Source organism: Drosophila gunungcola, assembly GCF_025200985.1.
Source record: "Drosophila gunungcola strain Sukarami chromosome 3L unlocalized genomic scaffold, Dgunungcola_SK_2 000002F, whole genome shotgun sequence".
NCBI classification, from domain to species: Eukaryota; Metazoa; Arthropoda; class Insecta; order Diptera; family Drosophilidae; genus Drosophila; species Drosophila gunungcola.
The window spans coordinates 4,024,159-4,047,052 of record NW_026453178.1 but is presented as its reverse complement, the minus strand read 5'-3'; the positions used below and the strand labels follow the sequence as shown (position 1 = coordinate 4,047,052).

Below are 22,894 nucleotides of genomic sequence, written 5' to 3'. Positions count from 1 at the left end.
GGAAAGAATGAGAATATTTTTTTTTAAATAAATCGTAGTTGAGAATAAAATATGTAATGGGTTTTTGTGACATATTTACAAAGTCTTAATTGCTCAATGACAGAAAAATAGAGTATAAAATTTATATAAAATAAAAAAATCAATAGAGCATTTTAATTAATACAAAGTTTTGTTTGTTAGAATGAATATTAGAATGAACATGTTAATTAATTCAAATACGATTGTGGGGTAAATATCTCATTACTTCGACCATCCCCCTGATCAGCTGAGACATTCCACGACATCAAGGACACAGAATGCTCCTTTGAAGTCCCACATTTTGGTACAAATTGTCCGGAGCGATCGAAATATTTTTTGGGGGTTTTGGCCGTAAACCTGATTTTATAGATGAATTTCTGCACGTACTCAATTGATGGGGAATAAGTTGCTCCGGTTTCGGGTGACGCGGTGATCTTTGATCTGTGCCCAATGTGGCATTTGGGGAATGCCCTTTGTAAGTCGCCGCGTTACAGCAGGTACTCTTCCTTCGGACTCCCCCCTCTCACCCCCTTTCCCCGGGGAAAACGCCAATAAGTGTTCGAAGTTCGAACTAATTGCTGACGAAATAAAGTGAGAATTGGGGAGAAAGACGGGGATTGCAGGCAATGGTCATTGAGGACTGCCACTGCTGATCGCAATTTTCGGTAATCGAAATGTCCGAATGCATTTTGCGGCACTTTAAAACGCCCGAAATGAAGTTTGCCAGTTTACAAATCACCGACTTCCCTCATTATCGCCATTCATCGCGGACTCGCAATCAGAAATCGACGAAATCAGCGAACCTTTTGGGCCACTTTTCACAAAGCCAAACCCAAACCCGATTGTCGGGTTGTTCTTTGCGCTTTGGCACGCCACAAATTGATCGAAATTGACAAAATATTGAACAAAAAAACAGAATTGGGAGGGAGAGAAATATGCAGTTCAATTGTTGACGAAGAAAAATGCAGTTCAAGGACTTTTCGCCCAGTTGCCGACAAAGTGATGATCAAAAGCCAAAGAATGTAGATGCTACTGGGGTTGATCATCATCCCTACTATGGAAATGACTTTGGCATAAAATTGCAGGTGGTTTGTTCACTAAGAATTCGCCATCTCAAGGTCGAAAATGGAGCAGAGATGTTTGTTATTTCAATATCTTTTGGAAATTGTTGAAGGATTCATCAAGAATGTTTGCTTGTTCTTATGCGTTATATTATGATAGGTCTTTCACATTTAGTCATTCAAAATAGTACATGGGATATGTATATAGGTTAAATTTTAATCGAAGAGCGTTTTGTCTTGCACTCTAAGATTCAAGTTTTTGGAATAAGTGGGAGAAGCTTAGCATTAAAACAATATGAATGGAAACACAAATGCGCTTACCCAATATGTTGTTCATTTCTGGAACGAAAGATCGTAACAGAATCCTTTGTTACACCTACAAAAATAACTGAAAGTTAAGTGGCAATAAGTGTGTCTTGAAAATAAACTACAGTCAGTATTAAAACAAGAATTAATTTAAATAATATATCACCTATACCTTTTAGTTTCATTTCTATACCAAAGAATATAATACTGTTCTCTAAGGCGCTATTTTTAAACCTATTAAATTAATACTCATCTTATACCCAATAGTTTAAAGATCATGTAACAATAGTTTCTATGACAATTTGTTTTGGGTGAACAAATTGGATAGGAATTAGGAGATCCTTTAAATTTTTATTTATATTTCCTAGAGCTATGTAGTTTTAGAGCAGATGAATTCTGTAATAACATTTGAGAGAGTGCAACTTAACTCCATGTCAACTGAGTAAATTAGTAATTTTTTTGTAAGAACCTTCAGAGGCTGTAATGGTGTGGAATCTGATTAGATTTCACAGGTAGTGTGGGTATCAGGTCCTCAATCTTTGATAGGTGCACTTTTTGCGTCCCATTTTAGCCATTGCACTACTTATCATTTGCTGTCGTTTCTCTGTCTACTAAGGTTAGTTCTGCAAAACATCTTGTCCCCCTTAAGACAAACCCTCAGTGAAGAAAAAGAAAGTGCTCCAGAATAATAGTTTGCACTTCAAATTGCACACCCGATAAGATACAGCGATCAGTCGCATGTGCCATATGCTGGAGTTTGTCCGCAGCGCTGACTCTCGGTTTATTAACCCCTTTTTCCGCTTAACACCTGAGCCCACATAATTTGTCATGCCGTTTGGAATTTATTCAACAGTCGTGCCAAGCCCCCATGGAAACAAAAAATGTTATATGGCTATCGAAAGACTGGAAAGCTGCAACCCCAAAACGCGAACAATGGGAAAACCGTGCAGTGTGTTCGAATTTGAAGAGGAAATTGATCTTAGAAGAGGTCTTAAGAGGCCTAGGACCCGCAACATTCTCTGGTCCTTTCCCCCTCCCCATACAACACACTTACCGCCCTTCGGTTCCGTTTTCCGGCTACCCCTAGCTCATTGGGTCTTTTGGTGCCGGGCAGGTGACTTTTGACTTTGGCTATTAATAAAAATAATAGTTGCGGCTAAAAAGAGGAGAAAAACACAGAAAAGGTGAAGAGCCCGGCCAAGAGCAAGGGCAAAAAAGATGTCTTAGGTCAGTTGTGTTGCAGGTGAAGCGTCGAGCTGTTGCCCGGCTCACAATTAAAATGCGGAGGGGATGCAGCCGAAAAGGCACCTGTAATGCACGGATAGAGGGAGACGGAAGGACTCGAGAGGGAGAGGGAGAAGGAGAAGGAGCATGGGCAGCGGCAGCGGCTCAATATTACATCGGCTCATTTATGTTTATGTCCTTTCGTTGTAAGCAGGCTGGCGCTGATTCCCGATTCCCTCCAGCGGCATTGAGCACCTGCTGCCTTTTGCTTACTCCTCCTGCTCCTTCTGCTGCTCCTCCTGCTGCTCCTTCTGCTCGTCCTGCTGATCCTGCTGCTGCTGCTGGAATCCCGGAACCTGTCGCACAATTATTGAGCCAGGACGAGACGAGACGCGTGCTCAAAGCCGGTTTGCGGCAAAAAAAAAGCCATATGCCAGGAGGCAAATTACAACGGCGACCTGCAACCAGTTGACATGGGCCACACGACACCAGCAACATCAGCATGCACACGAAAAAAAAAATCACATTGAACAGCAATTTACCACAAAAGAAATAGGAATTTTTAAGCCAAAACATACAAGTCAAATTTGTGAGGCTTGTAAGAAAATTCACCAAACCAAACCCTTATTACCCTCTAAGAATGACTTTATTTTTAAGCAATGAAAAAAAAATTGTTATTTTTGAGGCCATTGAAAAAAATATACAATTTTCTTGTACTTTCCTAATATTCTTATTTAAAGTTTGGAATTAAAAATACGGCAGAGAATTTATTTATAGTATTATTATTTATTTTAAGAATTTAAAGGTTTGTATTTTTGAGCTATGAGCTCTAAAATTTATTTTAAAATATATTAAGAAGGATAATTTACTAGAAGTTATCGATAAGATCCTTATACTACTTATCATTATATTCAAAGGCCTGGAATCATCAATGTTAGCCTTAGTTTTCTTAGACTAGTCTATCATATGTAATAAATAAATGTATTTTAAAAGTAAAGAAAACTAATCTTTTATTTCGCTTTCATGAACCCAATTTGTAAACGTTTTTAATTATTTAATTTTGTTCTCAGTGCTGAAACATCAGGGGCAGCAACGGCAGAAGCCAAAAGATGCAACAGTCGTAAAAATCTCTCCCTCAGACGGACAGACACAGATACTGACCGCAAAAAAACATCCGAGATGGCCGAGACGGAGAGATCTGCATCTAATCTTGGCCCTCAGGGGAGTCACTGCCAGCCGACTGTGTTTTGAGCCACAAGCTGTCGCTTAAAATCCACAAGCGAAGGTGCAACAACAATCGTAAGTGCGCCGCTGCACCTGTCACGCTCGATCGATCGATATTACAAGATCGACTTGTCGGCCAGGCCAAAAGTGACCCAATTTTCAACAGGCCGCTGGCTCTGCCTTCGTCCTCAACCTCGTCCTCGTCCCGTTCTTGTCCTTTTGAAACTGATAAGTTATGATTGCTTCACTTTTGTTTGATTGAGCATTGTCACCTGGCTGGAAACGATGCTAGAAATTGATTGTTAGACTCAGGTTTGGGAGACTTTTGGAATGGGTTCAATACGTTTTTAATGGATACTCAAGGACAGGTGATCGCTGCATATGCTGTCATAAAAATATTAAACAGCCTCTCCATTAAAAAGTCATTTCTGAGTCCTTACAGTAGTCATATTTTGATTAGTTCTAGGTGGGGTAAGGCTGGCATGGATTCTTATACATACATATGTATAAGGTTACACATCGTAAAAATTTGAATGAAAGGACCTGATGTTCAGACTTCCGGGTACTTAAAGGACTATGATATTGTATAAAGGAATGCTAAAACAAGCGACAGCATATACAAAGTATTCAAAAAAATCAAAAATAATTATTTGTTTGGATTTTATCTGATTTTACTCAGACATATTCAGTTTTATTATATTTGTCAAAGAATAGTAACTATTTTTAAGCAACAAATAAATATCGCTTAAATAACTTTAGCATTATTATATCGCTAAAAAATATTACTTAATTTTATCAGTAAAATTTTTGTAATTTTATATGCTGTAATTTGAATAAATAAGCTTAAAAGCTGATTCTAAATTGATTCATAAGAAAAAAAATAAAACAGTTGATATATAATACTTCTTAAAATGATTAAAAATTAATTAAACGAACATTTTTGGTGATAATTGGACATAAAATACAGATCATAATAATATATTTAAGAACAACCTATACCTTTTGTTATATTTCAAAACCCATATTAAATAAGAACTCCTCTTCAAGTTGAGATTGCATTGAGCAGCCTTTATAGAAACTTGGCCAACAGTCCGACTACTGCGAATTCTGCCGCACTTTGTCCAAGTTCGCTGGCCAAATCGGAAGCCAATACAGTGCCGTGTCAACGACTAGTCTACAAGTTGCAGATTAGTCGCAGCCAACCCCCCTGGAAAATCTTAAGCTGTTTCGATTTGAGTGCAGAGGACAAATCCAAGTCAGATATGCAAATCAACCCCTCGGTTGAAATCTATTCGCACAGCTTAATTGGCAAAATTGGCAAAAGGAAGGGTGCAACGATGACCAATCCGTACAAGGCTTAGCGAAAGCGAAGTCAAAACAAAAAGGGCAAAGCCAAATGCAAACAAAAGTCAAGCCCCAGCAATTAAAATGACAAAATCTAAACACGAAATTGTTACGGATTTTGTGAGAAAAGGTGCAAAGGTCTCAAGGTTTTTTCCTCTTTTGGGCCCGAAGAAGAACACAGATTATAGACAGATTTTGAGGCGGCAACAGCAGCAGACAACATACACAGACACAGACACACACACAATGGGCAACAAATTGCGGCCAAAGATGCAACAACGTTTAGGGGCGAGGGATCAGATCAGCAGGTTGAAAACGCGAGCCAGCCAAGTCATTATGAGAATTTAAGCGCACCTTTCGTTTTGTTTCGTTTTGAGGACTGGGATTCGAATTTGAGCTCGACTTCTACTTCGGATGCGAACGACAGGTGCTCGCCAGATAAGAGCAGAGCACCTCGCATAGCGGTAGATGATTCGGATCGGTTCGGTTCTGATCGGAGCCGATCGGACGGAATGGGATCGTTATCCTGCTGCCACATTTGGTCCTTCTTCTACTGGTGCTGCTGTGCCAGATTCTGGCCGACCAGCAGGGGCTGGCCAAATTAATTCCTTGCCATATTTTATAATTCAACAGATGACACGAGCCAAGCGAGTGCTCTGCCGAGAAGCTCTGGCACGAGGGTCTCTGGCTTGATTGGTTGTTCGGTGCCTTTGGGGTCGTCTCCCCGGCTCCGGCTCCCCGGCTCCCGAGTTTCCAAGTTCCCAGTCACGATCCCAATCCCGGTGCCAAGTTCGATCCTGCGGCTCGTTTGTGGCACAAGCCACATGCCACGCATCCAGGACCTTTTGCTGAGCGGCTTTTTTATATGGTTCTGGTTCTTCCAAAGCGGTTGCATTTGTTATGTGTTTAAGTTTGCAGCGAGAATGAAACGTTGTACTTTGTGAGCTTATAAATAGGTTTTTAGAAAACTGACAGAAGAGATTTTTATAGGTTCCAATACATTTTTAATAATTCTCAGTGTTTGTCGGTTCTAAAGAATTAGAACGGTTTTAAAAACCAGTTACAACAAGAAATATTAAAATATTGTAATATTTCATAGCTGATCGATAGCATTTACGTTTTTATGCAAATACGGTTAATTTAAAAACTTAAGTAATAACATATATTATTATTTGGCTTACAACAAGTAGTAGAAATAACTTGTTTTACCATTCAACATTTTGCAGAGCGAAATAGTAAAAAAAATAAATGATTTTTAGGAAATATTTAAAAGGTTTTTTTTTTATTTTGAAAGAGTATTTGGCAATCGAATGTGTAAGAGCCAGCACCTCCTACGTTATTTTTACCGAGGATTTTCGCTCAGCTTGAGGTTCTGGCGACTTTTCCCCCCTGGCACATTAGCTTAGTTTATTTGAAAGTGCAACAGTTTTTTGATAAAAGCAGTTTGTTGAACCCTCGCCCAAGTGGAGTGGAGTGGATCCCCCTCAGGGAAGAGAAAACGACGACAATGACCTTTTGTCTATGCGATCTGCGGGAATAAAAAAGAAAAAAAAACACCATCGCCAGGGGTTGCAATCGGCGGTCGGTCCTAACTGCGTTTTGGCAAAGAACAGTTACGAGTTACGGCCAGTTGTACCTGTACAGGTGGAAATGGTGTGCTTGTCACACTAATTTCTCAAAGTTCGAGATAAGTTTTCGATCGGTGGTCGATGGTCGGTGGTTTTGTTTGTAGTCCGCTCCTTTGGATGTTGCACTTTCACAGTTGCACTCCTGTCACATTTCGTTGTTTAATTTGATGTCAGTTCTGGGCTCTTGAACCTGCGGACTTTTGGACTTGTGGACCTCTGGACTACCGGGGGTCCATTGCCCGACATGCTGGCGAACGCATAATTAGCCGATAGAGATAGCAGCAGCAGAACAGAGGCATTGAACTTGGCCAAAACCCAGCAGAGGATCATTAGAGAGCAGCAGGTTGAAGTTGAATGAACTAGCCCGGAGTTCGGCGATCAGGATAAAGGATAATGCCAGCAGGTAGTGACACTTGCGATCAGGACACAGCCAGGTCTTGTATATCCTTGACACGTAACCAAGAATGATGAAATCCCATCAAGAACCTGTTGTAGAATCAGAATTCAACTAATCCTTGACATTACTGAATTGATTATTTTTGGAACTTTTACCACAAAATAAATAAAACCTATTAAACAAAATAAAATATAGTTTTCAATAAAACAGTTTTACAGTTATGATTAATTGACAACAATAGAAAAAAAAGCTGAGTCCAATAAATAAGAGATGAGTCATATTTTAAATATAAAATATAACAAATATTTTTACACCGGTTACAATACAATTTTGTTGTAACATGTGCCTGAGCAAGAGAGCTTTTAAAGTTTTAAATATCTGTTTTAATAAAAATATTTATGTTCTAAAAATTTGAACAGCAACTCTTGTTGTTGATTAATAACGCCATAAAATAATGAACACACTTTTCTCTGAATGTAAAAACATGTACCAGTGGAAACTGGCCCATTAATAATATTCAAAAAATAAGTTTTAGTATATTTCTGGACTAAGGCGGTATTTCGTTGTGCCCCAAACACGGTCACACTACAGGGTTGGCTTGGCGACGCAATTTGACCATTTTGAAATTCCAGCGGTAAAAGAGTCCCAAATTGGTGAAAATCTCTCAAATAAATCAGACAAACAAGCAAAATGCAGGGATTGTTCAGTGATCCAGCGCTGGAACGCCACTTTACGGGCCACTCGGGAAGTATTACCCAGCTGCGCTTTAGTCCCGATGGCGGCCAAATAGCCACCTCCTCCAAAGACGCCTCCGTGATCCTGTGGAATCTCAACCAGGCGGCCCGCTGCATCCGCTTCTCCTCGCACTCGGCGCCAGTGAATGGGGTGGCCTGGTCGCCCAAGGGCAACCTGGTGGCCTCTGCCGGTCAGGATCGCACTGTAAAGATCTGGGAGCCCAAGTTGCGCGGCGCCTCCGGGGAGTTTGTGGCCCACAGCAAGCCGGTGCGCAGTGTGGACTTCGATGCCACGGGCCAGCTGATGCTCACCGCCTCGGACGACAAGTCGGTGAAGCTGTGGCGCGTGGCCAGGCGTCAGTTTGTCACCTCGTTCGCCCAGCAGACCAACTGGGTGCGCAGTGCCAAGTTCAGTCCCAACGGTCAACTGGTGGCCACCGCCTGCGACGACAAATCGGTACGCATCTACGAGGTGGATAGTGGCGAGTGCGTGCGCACCTTCCCCGAGGAGCGGTCGGCTCCCAGGCAGCTGGCCTGGCATCCGTGGGGCAACATGCTGGCCGTCGCCCTCGGCTGCAACCGGATCAAGATCTTCGACGTGGCCGGCAGCCAGCTGCTGCAGCTATATGTGGTACACTCGGCGCCGGTGAATGACGTTGCCTTCCATCCCAGCGGACACTTCTTGCTCTCCGGCAGCGATGACCGCACCATTCGCATCCTGGACCTTCTGGAGGGCAGGCCCATTTACACCCTAACCGGCCACACGGATGCGGTGAATGCGGTGGCTTTCAGCAAGGATGGGGATAAGTTTGCCACCGGCGGCAGCGATCGTCAGGTGAGATTGGGTGCGCTCATCTTTGTACTTACATTATATCGCCCCTTTTTATTCGCAGCTCCTGGTCTGGCAGTCCAATCTGCACACATACGACGCCTCCCAGTTCGATGCCAAGTCAGCGCTGGCCTCGTCGGGCTGCGACACCAGTGCCGCCTCCTCGAAACAGAGTTTGGCCAGCGGCACCTCCAAGTCCAATGACCTAAGCATCCGCATTGATCCGCGCCAATCGCTGGCCTATCAGCGGTCGGAGGAGAACTTCCAGGTGCTTGACAGCATACACGCTAATCAGCAGAAGCTCCTTACCATGGACTCGCAGACAAAAAGCCCCAGCCGACCGTTCTTCTAACTACAATCTTCAATAGCCATTGCCGCACATAACTAGCCGAACATTCCCCAGGTGCTGGACGTGTCCTTCGAATCTGGCTCAGAGTCCTGCTCCTGTTCTGCGCAGCTGGAGGAGATCAGCAAGCTTTTGGCCTTGATCGATGAACGTGTGCGGCGATTGGAGGGCATATACTCTTTATAGCTATGTAAGGGCCTTAGTATACATTTGTACACAATAACTAATATAACTTGTGATTTATGACGGATGAATTGGAATCTTATTTATTTTTTATTGCCCAAATGCACATGTACATAATTGCATTTGGTAAGTGCTCAATTAAAGCTATTATTTGTTAATAACAGCTTTTATGCTATTTCAAAAATATTAGGACATATTATTTAAACTTCAGCTTTATGACTATAAATAAAATTGTAGGTAAAGACACAAAGTAAGAAGTACTTCTCTTCAAAGCAGATAAAAATGTTAAATGCTTAAATTAAATACGATGATTAATTGTAGAGTGCTGTTAAAACTGCGTGCATTTAGGCAGAAATTAGGAATTCAACTAGTGATATTTTTCGGGGTGACCATTTTTTGAAATTAGAAAACTCAGTAATCGTTGAGATGGTTAAACATCGATAGGACCGACACTTTGAATATATCGATGTTTTTCCACCTCTAACTGCCCCACAAACAAAATAAACAAATCAAAATCCGGCGGAGAAAGTGGCGATAAACAAGCCCGTACAGCACGAATATTTGAGACGTCAAGATGCGCGACTGGATGCCGGTGCTCTTCTGCGGCTTGTCCGTGCCGCTCTCGCTGTTCATGTGGCTGGGCAACGTGGCGGTGTCGAAGCTCTGGAGCAGCGACTTCGAGGGTGAGTCCAAATCGGGATTCCGATCCGCCGGGGTCAACTAATGCCAAAGGTTATCCGACAGAGTCGCGGGTGATTGCGCCGGTACGCTGGCTCTTCTCCACGTTGGCCCCGTTGGCCCTGATGACGGTGGCCCTGCGCCGCCGGAGCGTCAATCGATCTGGAGCTGCGCTGGGCATCCTGGTGGCCTTCATCCTGTCCATCGCCAGCCATCCGTTCTTCGCCAGCCTGGTGGTGTTCTTCTTCAGCTCCTCGCGGGCCACCAAGTTCCGGGCGCACATGAAACGCCGCTTCGAGAGCGACTTCCGCGAGGGCGAGGGTCAGCGGAACTGGGTGCAGGTGCTCTGCAACGGCGGCATGGCCGCCCAACTGGCGCTCCTCTATCTGCTCGACTGCGGCAGTGGCGAGCGGGCGGTAGACTTCGCGCGTGAGTACCGATCCAGCTGGCTGGGCGTGGCCGTGATGAGCGCCTTTGCCTGCTGCAACGGGGACACCTGGTCCAGTGAACTGGGCTCCGTGCTGTCGCAACGTGATCCCGTGTCCATCATCACCTGGCGTCGGGTGCCGCGCGGCACCAACGGCGGCGTATCGCTGGCCGGGATCGTTGTGAGCCTGCTGGGCGGCCTGCTCGTCGGCTGCGGCTACTTCGTCACCGTGCGCTACACGGTGGAGGCCAAAATGCTTCTGGTCAGTCCACCGCAGTGGCCCATTATCGCCTTTGGCGGCTTCGCCGGACTGTTCGGTTCGCTGCTCGACTCCGTCCTGGGCGGCATGCTGCAGTACTCGGGCATCAATGCGGAGGGCAAGGTGGTGGAGGCACCCGGCAAGGGGGTGCGGCACGTGAGCGGATTGCGCATCCTGGACAACCACAGTGTCAACCTCATCTCCAGCATTGTCACCGGCGTCACCGTTCCCATACTCGCCCAGAAATTCTGGCCTGTGCGCTGATCCCATGCGGCCTGTTCTTCGTTAGGATTAAGAACATCGCGGTATTCACTAGCCCTGCTCTTTATTTGCTCATCAAAAGGTTAAGCTTTCCAGATCAAATTTAGTGTTAAGCCTTTAAGGCAGCTATATAAACTACCTATTTATATCATATTTAGGGCCAGTGGATACCCCTCATAAATATATTTTTGTACATCTTCCATGGCTTCAAGCGAACTAACCTGACTTAAGAGACTCGATAGAAACAACGATTAGGGCAAGAGTATATTTTAAACTAAAATAGCTAACCATGTTCCTGAATGGATGATTATTTTGTTGATACTGCTAAGTAGCCCACGCGACTGTCCACCTAGATTGTATACAAAAAACCCCATTAAACACTAACCGTACATGTGAATATTTTAATGCTATTAATTTCAAATTTCAGTACGTGACTTGAGACATTTTTTTTTTAATTCTCGTATGGTTTTTGCATACTCTTATTACGTCATCAGCAGATGTTTTCTATGTGTCGGAGAACAATTATTGGTTCCGCGCTGGAGTATTTTTAAATGACCTCGCCCTGTTTCGCATATGCTAATTTATTCGATCGTCCAAATTGCTCATTGCGCAAACAATTTGGTGTTTTGGTGCCTATTCCTATGTAAAAATTGTATATTAAGATTTAAGAGAAGAATTTTCATTCGTCTAGATATTTCTGGCTTATGCTGTTAATTTGATTTAAAAATAATAATGTGTTTATGAAAACTGAAAGCGACTTAGGTTTTTATTTTGTTAAATTCTTAAATTGTTTACATTTAATGTTGACAGCGACTTAATTAAGTTCATTTTTGATCTTTCAATGCCATAATGTGTGGCCAAATTAAACACGTTTGGTTTCAAATTAAACAAGAAGTCTAAAAATTGCGTTTTTGGAAAGATCTGCTGTCGGGAGTCGACTATTAAACCTATTATGCATTCAAGTAGATAAAGCTAATATTTCAGAGAACTACAAGGAAATATAAAGAGGGTAGGAAAATATTATAGCTGTATAAGATATTTAATCTTTTTGAACTTTATTCGTTCTCTTCAGTTTATGCAATTCTAGGTTGCGAATCAAGTTTTGTGACAGTGCCCGCAGGGCTTCACTGGAGGAAGGGGCCGGAGGGCTGGAGGAGCTGATGACCGCACCCGGAGTGGCTGGCTTGGCGAATCCGATGGAGAACTTGATCATCAAGTCGCCGATGGGGGAGTTGATGAACTGGGAGCCCGTTGAGATGGTCTTGAAGATGATGCGCCGCTTGTGCTGGTAGACCTGCGGATCGCCAGACAGGTTGTGTTCCGGATGGGGACTTGGCTTGGTACTGGAACTAGAACTGGTTTTGGGCCGGTGGCTGGTCGTGCTTACCGGTGGCAGTGGTGGCAGTGCTGGCTCAGTGGTGCTGGTTTGGTTCGAGGGTCTGGCCGTGATCCTGGGCTGGGCCGAGGTCCTTGGCCTCGTTGTTCTCGGATGAGCTGTGGTGGTAGTGCTACGTCGCCGGTGAGGTCGGCGAGTAGTGCTGCTGGGCAGGCTCAAGGGGGGTGCCTGGTAGCCCGCCTCGTTTTGATCCTCATCTTCTGGAGAGACTGCCACCGCATCCGGCTTTTCAGGATCCAACGGATAGCCCGGATCCGACTGATCCTCTTCGTCCTCGTAGTCGTCCTGCTCATCGGCCTCCCGATCTCCGCCGGAGAAGTATGGAGGTGGCTCCTGATCGCGACGCTCATGCTTTTCCCGCTGCTCGTAGACAGGATCGCTGGGAGCCGCTGAGGCCAGCACCTGCTCCATCTGCTTCTGCAGGATCTCGTAGAGTGGGGCGTTCTGCTCCTCCTCCAGCACTTCAGCTGGTTCACTGGGCACAAACTGATTGTTGATATAGGCATTGCGTCCGTCCAGGTCCTCGTCCACATCCAGGACATCATCACTGCGTGAACGGGACTCCGTTTGCAGCTGATCGGGTGGTGGATGGGTCACATCTTCGGTTGCCTCCGCTGGAGCAGCTCTAGCGGTGAGTAGAACTAAGAAAAGTTGTAAGCATTTACTTCACATCTTAAAATTATTTAGTTTCTAACCTCCACTAAGCAGGATAATAGCTGAATCTTCCAGAATCGTTTTCCGAAACTTCTATCTCCCATTGCAGTTGGCCAACTTCTGTGAGGTGATACATCAACTTCCCATCTTTTATAGGTGGCCCAACTGCAACCTGTTGCATTGTCCATCCCACGCCCAATTAGTTTTTAGGTTTAGTGCCTGTCCCGGAATGATGGCCCTTTCAAGCTTCTGATTTCAATCAGTTGATGGAACTCGTTTCGAGGGTCAATGCACTTGAAAGCAACTGTTTCGTCTCAGAATTCTTCTGAATTTAATTGGAAAAGAGTGGAATTTGTCTTTACGAATGTTGTTAAAAGGGTCTGATTGGAAGAGAAATAAAGTTTAGAGTAGTTTCGAGTTACTTTATACCTAAAACTCAAAAGGTAACTAATGCATTCGTACAATAAAAGTACGCAGCACAGAGATGAAGTGCCTCCGACTCAGAGTAAATAAGTAATAAATTAGTGTTTTTAGAGATTGAATGGGAAATTATAATAGAAAGCATTATAAGATATAATCAAATTTATTGTTAATTAAGTAAATTTTTCATTACGTAAGTTTTTTTGAATCTATTTTTCTTAAGTAGTGTTTGTATATTAAAAACGATTTTTTCTTTAAATAAATTAAATATTTATCAAAAGTTAAGCGCAATCGTTTTTTTCTGAATGTACGTTATGCTAATTTTAAGGTCCTACTCTCGAATTGCAAATTTATCACTCATACGCACAGTTGTCTTTGATCAATAAATGTTAACATTTTTTGGAGTAGGTAAGCATTATATTTCCGAGATAAGTAACTGAAGATCAAATTAATGCTAAACATAATGTTTATCAAGGGTCAGTTTCGGACCCCAAGCTTCAAGAATTGAACTAACCCATTCTGCAGTTCTATAAGGGAATATTTTCTTTGCATGATTTCAAAAGAAGAAAAAAGAAGAAGAGCATATACGGAACAATTTTTGTTCTCCCAAATGGTCAATAAAAGAAAGAGGGCAAACCTGTAAATGCTTTTAACTGATTCTAAAGCTTTTTTATGTAATAAACTAAAAAAATCGATTAATTAAAAAATTAACTATTCATAGCCCGAACTACATTAAACTGGAGCCTATCCAAAGCATTTAACAGAGGATAGAGTTCCAAGAACATGAACGTAATAGCCTAAGTCAATAAAGGTAAACCAGTTTAAATAAAACAAAAACGATTTTAAAGATTTTAAAGCTTTTTATTGTAATAAATTAAATAAATAGTTATACTTATATGAGATTTTCCTAGCGATTAATAGACTAAGCTACATGGTACTTGAGCTTATCATTATCCTTGGGTGGGGTCTGCTCCTTCAGGGGCGCAATCTGGAGCGGTTTGGGGGTGGGAGTCTCCTTCAAAGGCATGGGTGGCAGGGCGATGTCCTCGGTGGTCTTTGCAGGCTCTACATTGGACATTGCCGACTGGACAGCCACTGGCACTGGGACCAGAGGAGTTTCCATTGGCTTCTGAAGACTCAGAGTCAAGGACTCCTCCTCGAGCGGTACTTTTTGGTCCTCCTTCTCCTCACTGCTCTCACTGCTGTCCTTTTCCTTCTTCTTTTTCTCAGCTTTCTCCCGCTTTCGCTGCTCCTTCTCCAGCTTCTGCTGCTCCTCCTCCTGCATCTTTTTCTCCTCCTGCAGCTTCAGTTGCTCCACAATGGCCGCATCCCGGAAGTAGGGCGATGCACGGAACTTCTTGTCCGCGTAGGCAGTCTCCTGGGCGTATTTCGCCTGGCACTCGGCGTAGGAGAAGTCCGTCCAAAGGCCGTGGGATCGGCACTTGGCCACGGCCAGCTTGCACTTGTTATAGAAGACGGCCACCTCGGAGGATGTCCGGCCGCAGATGGGTTCGTACAGCTCATCGCAATCGTCGTCGCACAAGTATCCCTCGCTCAACGATTGGGCAGCACTATTAATGGCCGCCGAATTGGAGCTCTGGCAATCCTTCTGCCCAGACTCACAGCTGAACCAGGCAATGGGAATGGCCAAATACGGCGGGCTAAGACGCTTTTGGTGCATTGCGCCCGATTCCCCAGGAGCCGCATAGGTGCGCTTCACATAGTAGCCATGCTCCTCGGTGGACACCTGGGTGCTGCCAGCCAGATCCGTGGAGCTGGACCACTTGGTCTTCGTCTTGGTCTGGTGGGGATCGGATTTCTCATGGCCATGGTGATCGGAGGAGCCCTTGTGCTTGCGACGCTTCGCCTCCGCGGGTGTAGCCTCCAAAAGCAGCAAGGCAGTTACTGTTTTACGGAAATAAATGATTTAGATTAGAGAATGTCCAGAGGATCGATAGCCAAGACCCACCTAAGATACAAGCAATTTGGTATGGCCTCATGTTGATCTGGTCAGCTGCTCGTCTCCACAACAACTGATCGCATCTTGTGGCCAGCGGTGCTTAAGTACCAGTCTTAGCCACTCGCCGGGGAATTCTTTACCGGTTTTCAGATCGCACTGCAGATGGCCGGTAATCTTCTCCTCTGCGGTTTGTTTACACTTCGCGCCGCTTCGAGACCGAGACCCCAACGAAAGTACTATCTTATTTGGTGAAATTTTATGCAAACTCATGTGCTCGTACCCTTGCCTCGATGGCGATAGCCATCTAGAATGGAACTGGAACTGGTTATGTGCTTAACACCTTCGATGCCCTCCATTCGATGCCCAGCCTCTTAGCCTCTCGCCAGCCGGTTCTACGAAATTGGGTCAATCTGGAAAGGTTCGGTGATCTGGTTGTTGTTATTTTATGGGCTTCTTCTGGTCGCGATCGCCGGCAGCTGCACTCGCTTGCCGGAAATCCATCCAATCCAATCAAGCGCTCTTATTCTGCCATTCTGCCGATCTCTGCTGATCTTTAATCTGGTCAAGACGATTGGAACTGTGGTCTTAATTAGAGCGAGATTAAGGAGAACTTAAGTGATCTTTTTGGCTAAAGGATCGGCTTTACATTTAGTTGAGTGACAACTTCTAAGCTTCTAAGCTTAACAATTGTAAGCAATTGTAACAACTACCATTAAAATAAAACTAGCAATATTTAAGTTTATCTATACTGGTAAACAAATCATTCATCAATTGCGGTTTTTGCTTTGAATTTATATCTGAAAATTTAATTTAAATTTAACCAATATCTTATTTAAATAAAATTAATTTAAATCAAATTGAAACTTTTTTATATTTAACATGTTTCACACAAACAAAAATATTTCAATATTAAATTTTTTAATATTAATATACAATTTTGAATCACATATGTATTTATGCTATTCCATTTTTTTTTACCAGTGTATACATATTTATTAATACTAACTTTGATATATAGTATACAAACAATGTGAAAACCCGCTCTCTAATGATTATAAATCGCTGAATATTTGTTTATCAATCCATTGGGCCATCCATAATTGCATTTATTATTACCACCGATCGATTTGATGACTCATTCCGCTCGTGATCACTTCTTGTTGATTTTGAAATGTTTATGCCATGGAAAAGTTTTCAAATTTCCCATTAGCATTAGAAAGTTAGCCTGTGATCTGTGATGCACCATCGCCTGGTTGGGGGCGATCAAAGCGTATCTAATTGCATAATTAGGGCTTTGACCGACCGGCTCCCCCAGAAATGTGTGGAGACTAAGTGATCTTGTAAGCAGTTTTGCCTATCAGCCGAAGAGTCGAGCTGGGTTCGCCAAATGGCGCTAATGTCTCTGGCAAACAGATCCCAGCGACACAAATCAACGGGCTTATGAAAGAAGCTGCCAGAAAAAACAGAAAGACAGAAAATTTGAATAAATGATTTCGGTTTTTCTGTAAGCCACCGGGTAAACAAAAGAAGCTCAACTTAAAAAGAAAGAAACCAAACCAAATGAGCTGGGTCCGTGGTGGGAGGAAAGAAATGAAATCCAAGAAAAAGAGAGCTTGGGTGCAGTAAAAGCGGCTGGACAACGCTCTGGTTAGTCCGCACCAGAGATCGGGCCAAGATCTCCCTAAGAGAGCGGAGCGTTTGGGAAGCGGATCGCCTTGTTTGCTCGCATTTACTTTCATTTTTGGACGGGGCTATAAAAAGCGAAAGCAGAGCGCTGGATTTGCTCATAAAGACCGCAAAACTGCAAAAGTCCACTACGGAAACAGTTGGAAAGCAAGGATTAGCACAATGGTTAGACCCATGTACCTGGCCCTCGGTAAGCTAGTCCACTGCTGTTCTATAACTTTACTTAACTTATAACTAACCCCTCCTTAAAAACAGCCACTTTGCTCGTCTTGGCCTGCTCTGTAAAAGCAGCTCCATTGGCGGAATCGGAAATCGACACCAGTCCCGAGCTTTCAGTTTCCAAACAGACAGAGGAGCAACTGGAGGTTCACAACTCGAGTAACGACAGTAGTGAGGAGGCGGATGAAGATGAGGAGAAGGATGACGATGACGACGACGATGACATCCGCAGGCGTCGTGAGGCGGATACCACTGAGGAACCTGCGGAGGAGACAGCCACCGAAGCGCCAACCGAGGAGCAGAAGGTGGATGCCACCACTGGGGCAGCTCCGACGAGAAAACCCGTGCTCGTGCTCATCCGCGATGCTTTGAAGAAGGTCACCACGGATCTGCCCACCGCCCAGGTGGCCAACAATGCCCTGCAGTACTTCCAGCAGTTCGAGCACTTCATTCAGCAGGCCATTCGAGGAGGTAATTGGCGACGATGACGATGAGGAGGAGACCCCGGCCACTGTCCTCCCGGAAGTGGAATCCGCCAGCGAGGATAACAAGAAGCCCGAGGTGGAGAGCACGGAAAAGGTGCCTGAAGTGGAGGTCCCGGCTGAAGTCCCAGAAAAGGAAACCCAGGCCATGGAACCCGTCAAGATGGAGGAATCCACCACTAGCAATGCTGTCTAGTCCAGATACACAGATCCACAGATCCACACATCATTTCTCAGTTATTTATTGTCATTTATTTATTGTTAGATATAAACTATGCCATTTTCTGAACCCAACGTGTTTATTGCATTGGGTGATGGACTAGATCCTTTCCCTCCTTCCTCTCCTGCATCGCATAGATGTGACTCTTCAGTTGGCTGCGATGGCGATTGGTGGTCCGTCTCCTGGGAGATTCAATCTGCTGGAGCAGGCGATTAAAGTGCGAGTTGGGTGCCTTGGTCGAGGGATTCCTCATGCTGGAGCCAGCGCCACTGGCCTTTCTCAGGGACAGCTCCTGATCTCCAATTGTCAGGGTGAGGGGCAGCTTGCCACCCGTGCTGATATAGATGGGAATGGTGATGAAGATGGGTGAGCCAACTGGTTGCGGAGTGACCACTGGGGAGTCTGGCTGAACCTTGATCTGCTGACTTGGCTGTTGCTGCGGCTAAAATAAAAAAACTTAAATAAAGTAAACATATATTCAGTAGTAAAAGTATGAAAAATAAAGTATAATATAATAAAAATTGTAATAGTTAATGGCAATTAAAATGTTTAATTTGTGTTTGGGATAAAAAGGCTAATGATAAGTAATTGTGCGATTAATAGGCCTTATCTTATTAATTAATATAACAAAATGATTTTATTTAAAAATATGTAATTAAAGTCATTTTATAATTTTATCAGATTTCAATTACAAATGGAAAACATAACTATATTTCCTCTAAATATGCAGAACAAATATACACAGAAATATACAGTACAGTTTAATTAAATTAAAGCCAGAACATAAGCCATCACCGTCGAAAGAAATTTAATTTTATAGATACAGAAAACAACATAAGTTATGGTTGAAGAATTAAGGCTTAGAGGCTTACTTCAGACAATTGAATGAAATAAGTAATTAATTATAGAGTCTTCGTATAGGGTTTCATACCTGCTCAGTTTTCTCAATTTGCGGTGACATCTGCTTTAGAAAATAAAAATAAGTAGGTATATCAAATTAAATATATTTTTACACATAAGTATTTGTCTTTAGGTACTTTTAAACTAGCATATCAACTTGATAACTTTAGCTTTTGATAATAAGATTCAAATGTATTTCTCACCACTTCCTTTTCAAGATCCAGTGGCTGTTGTTTGAGGAAGTGCAGCGGATTGGCATCCTCGCCCAGGTTGTTGTACTCATCCTCTGACAAAGCGGGAAGTCGATCGTTGTGGAAGTTGTAGTCCTCCTCCTCGATTTCATGCGCCTGACTTGAGGACTTGGCTGTGGGACTGCTTTTGGGCTTAGAGGTCGTGGTACTAGAGGCACTCAACGAAGGATCTGATGAGGATGACTGCAGCAGGACCTTCACTTTGATGACCTCCTGGTTGTTGCTCTCATTTGTGATATTCTGACCAGAGCACAGAATTGAACAGAGGAGCAAAACTACAAAGCGGCAGAGTTAAATATATCAAAAGTCAGTCATAAGTCCTTTCGATTTAAGTGTTTAGTAATTTACTTTCCAAAGAGTTTTTTAATGATTGATTAAACAGTAATAATCAAAATGGTTTTGCTTTCATAATTATCCAATATTATTATAAAAATAAATATGAAATTTAAATACTAAAGTAAATTAAATTAAATTAATCATATTGATTTAAGTTTATCGATTGCAGATAACATTGTTTTTTTTTACGTGATCATACTAAAGACTTTGGCATATGCCTTTTAGATAAATTGTTTAATGATTTATTCAAAAGCAACAATCAAAATGGTGTTGCTTTCATTATTATCAAACATTTTAAGAAGTCGAAAAAAAATCGTTTAATAGTATGAACAAGAATACTACTATGCTTGCTTGGTTTATGTCTATCCACATTTTTCAATATATATCAAAGCGATGAACACTTAAATGGATGTAAAAAAAACTGTTTGCTATTTTCATGTGATATTTTATTTGATAAAATATTACAACCTAAAATCTACCGACTAACTTAAGATAATGCCCAGCCCCATCCCATCCCGAATTGCGTGCTCCAAGCGATTTCCACAGACTACAGGATCGTCTTCTTGCCATTGAGGATCATCTCGGTGAGTCCGAGTTGGCGGAACTGTTGGAGTCGCTCCACCTGATGGCAGAGGCGTTTCTGGAACTGCACCTCGCGGCTGAGCTCCTTGAGCTCCTCCACGCTGCTCAGGGGATTGCAGGTGCCCATCTTCTTGGCAATGAGCTGCGAGGTCAGCACTATTTTGGCCTTGGAGAGGCGAAGGTAGGAGAAATCAGTGCTGGATCGCTTTAGTTCCTGGCGGTACAGGAACAGTTGGTAGGGGAAAGTTCACGTTGGCGGCCTTGCGACGCAGTTTCTTCAGAGCCCGCTTCTTCTGTTTCTTCAGCGGGTCGTGGCTCTTCACCTTGTACGGCTTGTCGGAGCGCCTCTTCTCTGATCTGCGACTGGACTTGTGGTGGTGGTCAATCTTCTCTGACTTGTGGCTGGTCTTGTGATGCTGGTCGATCATGGTGGGTGTTCGGCTGGTTCTACGTCTCTGGAGCGAATGATGCCTCGACCAGTGGGCTGAGGTCCTTTTAAGGCAACCCGGCACCGGCAGGTAGATCCTCCGCCCAGGTAGATCCGGTAATTAGCGGGTGCCAGTCACGCGCTTGCATGTCATAAACTTAAACCGTTTGGCAGACTCTCCATTCGGTTTTCCTCGGCGATTCGGGTCGCCGGGAATTTCCCCGTTTATGGCTTTATGACTGACCCGGAGCTAGATTAACGCGTACCCAGCCTAATCCTCAATTATGGCAGCCAACTTAGCGCCGTTCGCCCGGATCTCTTGGGTTTTGTGGCGATTTTTCCAGTCGAACCCAGCAGGGGATACCCGACCACCTTTCGCGGAAATCGGGGACTGTTCTAGAAGCACATTCAGTGGAAATCGGCAAGGAGACGCTACCCTGTCCCCCTAAAAATTTCTAGCTAACACTTGGGTTTCCTTAGATCACTTCTTTTTCACACATTCACTTGGACGATTGCCTTTCCCCGGGGAATCCTTGACGCCCAACACAAATGGTATACCACAATTTATCAAAGAACGAACCTCCGCAATTAAAGCCCAAAGATGTCTTCATGTTTCGTGTTTGAAAATAATACTGAAACCGCTTTTGGCATGAGATTTCTATTTTATACCTGCGAAGGCAAAGTTTTTGCCTCGAAAATTTCACTTGAATGGGAACAATGCGAATGCGAAGTTCTACCGTCAGAAATTTGCATATTAATTTCTCAATAGTCTGGCAATGGCTCCACTTTTCTCTTTCTCTTCAAGCTATGCAAATTTTGGCTTTGCCTGCTTTTGGACCTACAAATTTAAACGACGATGTCGTCATTGATTGAGTCTCTTGTTGAAGATGGGGGGAAAATCGAATAAATAATGATGATGCGCCACTTTTTCGGTTTATTTTGCATGCATTTTATGAATTTCGATTCGATTCGAGAGAGATTCTTTCGCCCGAGTGCTCAACAGAAGTCTTCATATCTTCATATTGCCCCTCTGTTCTGCACAGAAAATAAACAAAGTTAATTATATTTATTTGTTTTGTATCAATTCAAAAATAGCTATAATAAAAACGTATAATTTACATATTTACTTGTACAGTTATTTACTTTTTAAGAAAGAAATATTTATTATTTTTAATAATATTAGCTAGCATTGTTACTAGTTTTGTATTTTAAAATTTTAATTACTTTTATTAATTGTTAAATTTCTTCTACAAACGTATATTTTAGCAAAATAGCTATTGTTTTTAGATAACTCACCAAGTGCACTCAAATCAGACCATGTTTTCTTCCAGTGTGGTCAGTCGAAATTAGCCCGGACCATTGGAGAGTCATCGATGGGTCGCTGCATCCATTTAAAGTTCAGTTTATTTATCTAGCAGCCAGACGTGGAGCCCGGGCATTTCCATTTGACTTGGCTTCGACTGCCTTGCATAACGCTTCTCTCGATGTCCTTCGTCCTTCGTCCTTTGCGGTTTGCGTTTGTCATTAGACGACGTCTAGACCGAGACTCAGTCAGCCAGTGCCAGACATCTTTCTGCGGCGATTGCCCCAAGAAGTTGGCTACACAAATTTGGCCATAGGGAAACGGTCGAAATTGGCAACGATTTCCAAGGCAACTGTCTCCAAATTAATATTGGTTGGGTTACGAGTTTGGCAGCATATTTACATCTTCAAATAAGTCAAGCCCTCGTTTTTAATTTAGATTATAGTAGGCCGAATACCAATCCAAAATAATTGTTTTTAAAAACCCCTTTCATTGGACAGTTATTTATATCTCGCCACTTAGACAAATGGAAAATTTTATACATTTCCATCAATTTTATTCCCCCGATAGGGCATCATTTAATTCTGCTTAACTGTTTCTGGTTTTTATGGCCGACCCTTCAGCTGGGGCCGTTTTACGATCCGTCCTTTTATAGATTTCCAATTATAAATGCAGAAAAAGTCAAGCCAGAGGAGGGAAAACTTTTTCATTGCAACCAATCGAACGAACGGCGCAATAACTTTCCATCGCCATTGTGTGTTTGCAATTTGTTAGCCATGAGGCCAATAAATTGGCCAAATATGCGCCATAAATGGGATAGCAGAAGGAGCCATCAGCCAGAAGATAATATCCAGCAGTGGGAGACATCGAAGGAGAGGGATTCGACAAAACCTATGCACTTTGTAATGAAATAAATGGACTTTTATGATGGACGGGGTCAGCAAATGAATGGCAATTTTCCCTCCAAATTAAAATATATTTTCGTTTTTATTTTTTGGGGCTGGCCGCTTGGTGACGGCTCGTCTATTTTTTGTTCATGCTAAAATATAATAAAATACACACGACTAAACTCCTCTCACGGAGTTATAATGTTTCATTTTGTGTATTGCTCTTGTTTCGGTCTGTATGAAATGCATTTC

General features: G+C 43.0%; 7 protein-coding genes across 7 annotated transcripts; 3 read left to right on the top strand and 4 right to left on the bottom strand.

Annotated features, from left to right (window-relative positions):
- Positions 1-7,772: 7,772 nt before the first annotated feature.
- Positions 7,773-9,365, top strand: LOC128257620 (POC1 centriolar protein homolog). Its single transcript, XM_052988696.1, has 2 exons — positions 7,773-8,771; positions 8,830-9,365. Exons 1-2 carry the CDS (start codon positions 7,893-7,895, stop codon positions 9,115-9,117), a joined length of 1,167 nt encoding a protein of 388 aa, XP_052844656.1. The 5' UTR covers positions 7,773-7,892; the 3' UTR covers positions 9,118-9,365.
- A 360-nt stretch (positions 9,366-9,725) lies between these two features.
- LOC128257592 (transmembrane protein 19) lies at positions 9,726-11,316 on the top strand. The gene is made up of 2 exons (XM_052988663.1): positions 9,726-9,977; positions 10,039-11,316. The coding sequence occupies exons 1-2, from the start codon at positions 9,869-9,871 to the stop codon at positions 10,920-10,922; spliced, it is 993 nt and encodes a 330-aa protein (XP_052844623.1). The 5' UTR covers positions 9,726-9,868; the 3' UTR covers positions 10,923-11,316.
- Positions 11,317-11,957: 641 nt separating this feature from the next.
- On the bottom strand, positions 11,958-13,907 carry LOC128257162 (uncharacterized). Its single transcript, XM_052988030.1, has 2 exons — positions 13,904-13,907; positions 11,958-12,956 (listed from the first exon to the last, which is right to left on the bottom strand). The coding sequence occupies exons 1-2, from the start codon at positions 13,905-13,907 to the stop codon at positions 11,959-11,961; spliced, it is 1,002 nt and encodes a 333-aa protein (XP_052843990.1). The 3' UTR covers position 11,958.
- A 322-nt stretch (positions 13,908-14,229) lies between these two features.
- LOC128257245 (uncharacterized) lies at positions 14,230-15,517 on the bottom strand. Its single transcript, XM_052988182.1, has 2 exons — positions 15,359-15,517; positions 14,230-15,294 (listed from the first exon to the last, which is right to left on the bottom strand). The coding sequence occupies exons 1-2, from the start codon at positions 15,387-15,389 to the stop codon at positions 14,312-14,314; spliced, it is 1,014 nt and encodes a 337-aa protein (XP_052844142.1). The 5' UTR covers positions 15,390-15,517; the 3' UTR covers positions 14,230-14,311.
- A 1,476-nt stretch (positions 15,518-16,993) lies between these two features.
- LOC128257701 (uncharacterized) lies at positions 16,994-18,023 on the top strand. The gene is given in 3 exon segments (XM_052988836.1): positions 16,994-17,225; positions 17,291-17,718; positions 17,720-18,023. Coding segments are annotated over 3 exon segments (669 nt in total). The 5' UTR covers positions 16,994-17,197; the 3' UTR covers positions 17,933-18,023.
- A 12-nt stretch (positions 18,024-18,035) lies between these two features.
- Positions 18,036-22,097, bottom strand: LOC128257700 (uncharacterized). The gene is made up of 5 exons (XM_052988835.1): positions 21,749-22,097; positions 21,033-21,487; positions 19,060-19,382; positions 18,888-18,917; positions 18,036-18,398 (listed from the first exon to the last, which is right to left on the bottom strand). Exons 2-5 carry the CDS (start codon positions 21,061-21,063, stop codon positions 18,036-18,038), a joined length of 747 nt encoding a protein of 248 aa, XP_052844795.1. The 5' UTR covers positions 21,064-21,487; positions 21,749-22,097.
- Positions 19,973-21,076, bottom strand: LOC128257702 (uncharacterized). The gene is given in 2 exon segments (XM_052988837.1): positions 19,973-20,269; positions 20,271-21,076. Coding segments are annotated over 2 exon segments (462 nt in total). The 5' UTR covers positions 20,454-21,076; the 3' UTR covers positions 19,973-19,990.
- Positions 22,098-22,894: the final 797 nt, after the last annotated feature.

Excerpts from the sequence above, each read along its gene's own strand:
- LOC128257620 (XM_052988696.1), top strand. The coding sequence starts at position 7,893 with ATGCAGGGATTGTTCAGTGATCCAGCGCTGGAACGCCACTTTACGGGC. Across the intron at positions 8,772-8,829 it reads CCGGCGGCAGCGATCGTCAG|CTCCTGGTCTGGCAGTCCAA; the intron begins GTGAGATTGGGT and ends TTTTATTCGCAG.
- LOC128257592 (XM_052988663.1), top strand. The coding sequence starts at position 9,869 with ATGCGCGACTGGATGCCGGTGCTCTTCTGCGGCTTGTCCGTGCCGCTC. Across the intron at positions 9,978-10,038 it reads CTGGAGCAGCGACTTCGAGG|AGTCGCGGGTGATTGCGCCG; the intron begins GTGAGTCCAAAT and ends GTTATCCGACAG.
- LOC128257245 (XM_052988182.1), bottom strand. The coding sequence starts at position 15,389 with ATGAGGCCATACCAAATTGCTTGTATCTTAG. Across the intron at positions 15,295-15,358 it reads CCAAATTGCTTGTATCTTAG|TAACTGCCTTGCTGCTTTTG; the intron begins GTGGGTCTTGGC and ends TCCGTAAAACAG.
- LOC128257700 (XM_052988835.1), bottom strand. The coding sequence starts at position 21,063 with ATGAAGACATCTTTGGGCTTTAATTGCGGAG. Across the intron at positions 19,383-21,032 it reads TTTGGGCTTTAATTGCGGAG|TTTTGCTCCTCTGTTCAATT; the intron begins GTTCGTTCTTTG and ends GCCGCTTTGTAG. Across the intron at positions 18,399-18,887 it reads AAATTGAGAAAACTGAGCAG|CCGCAGCAACAGCCAAGTCA; the intron begins GTATGAAACCCT and ends TTTTTATTTTAG.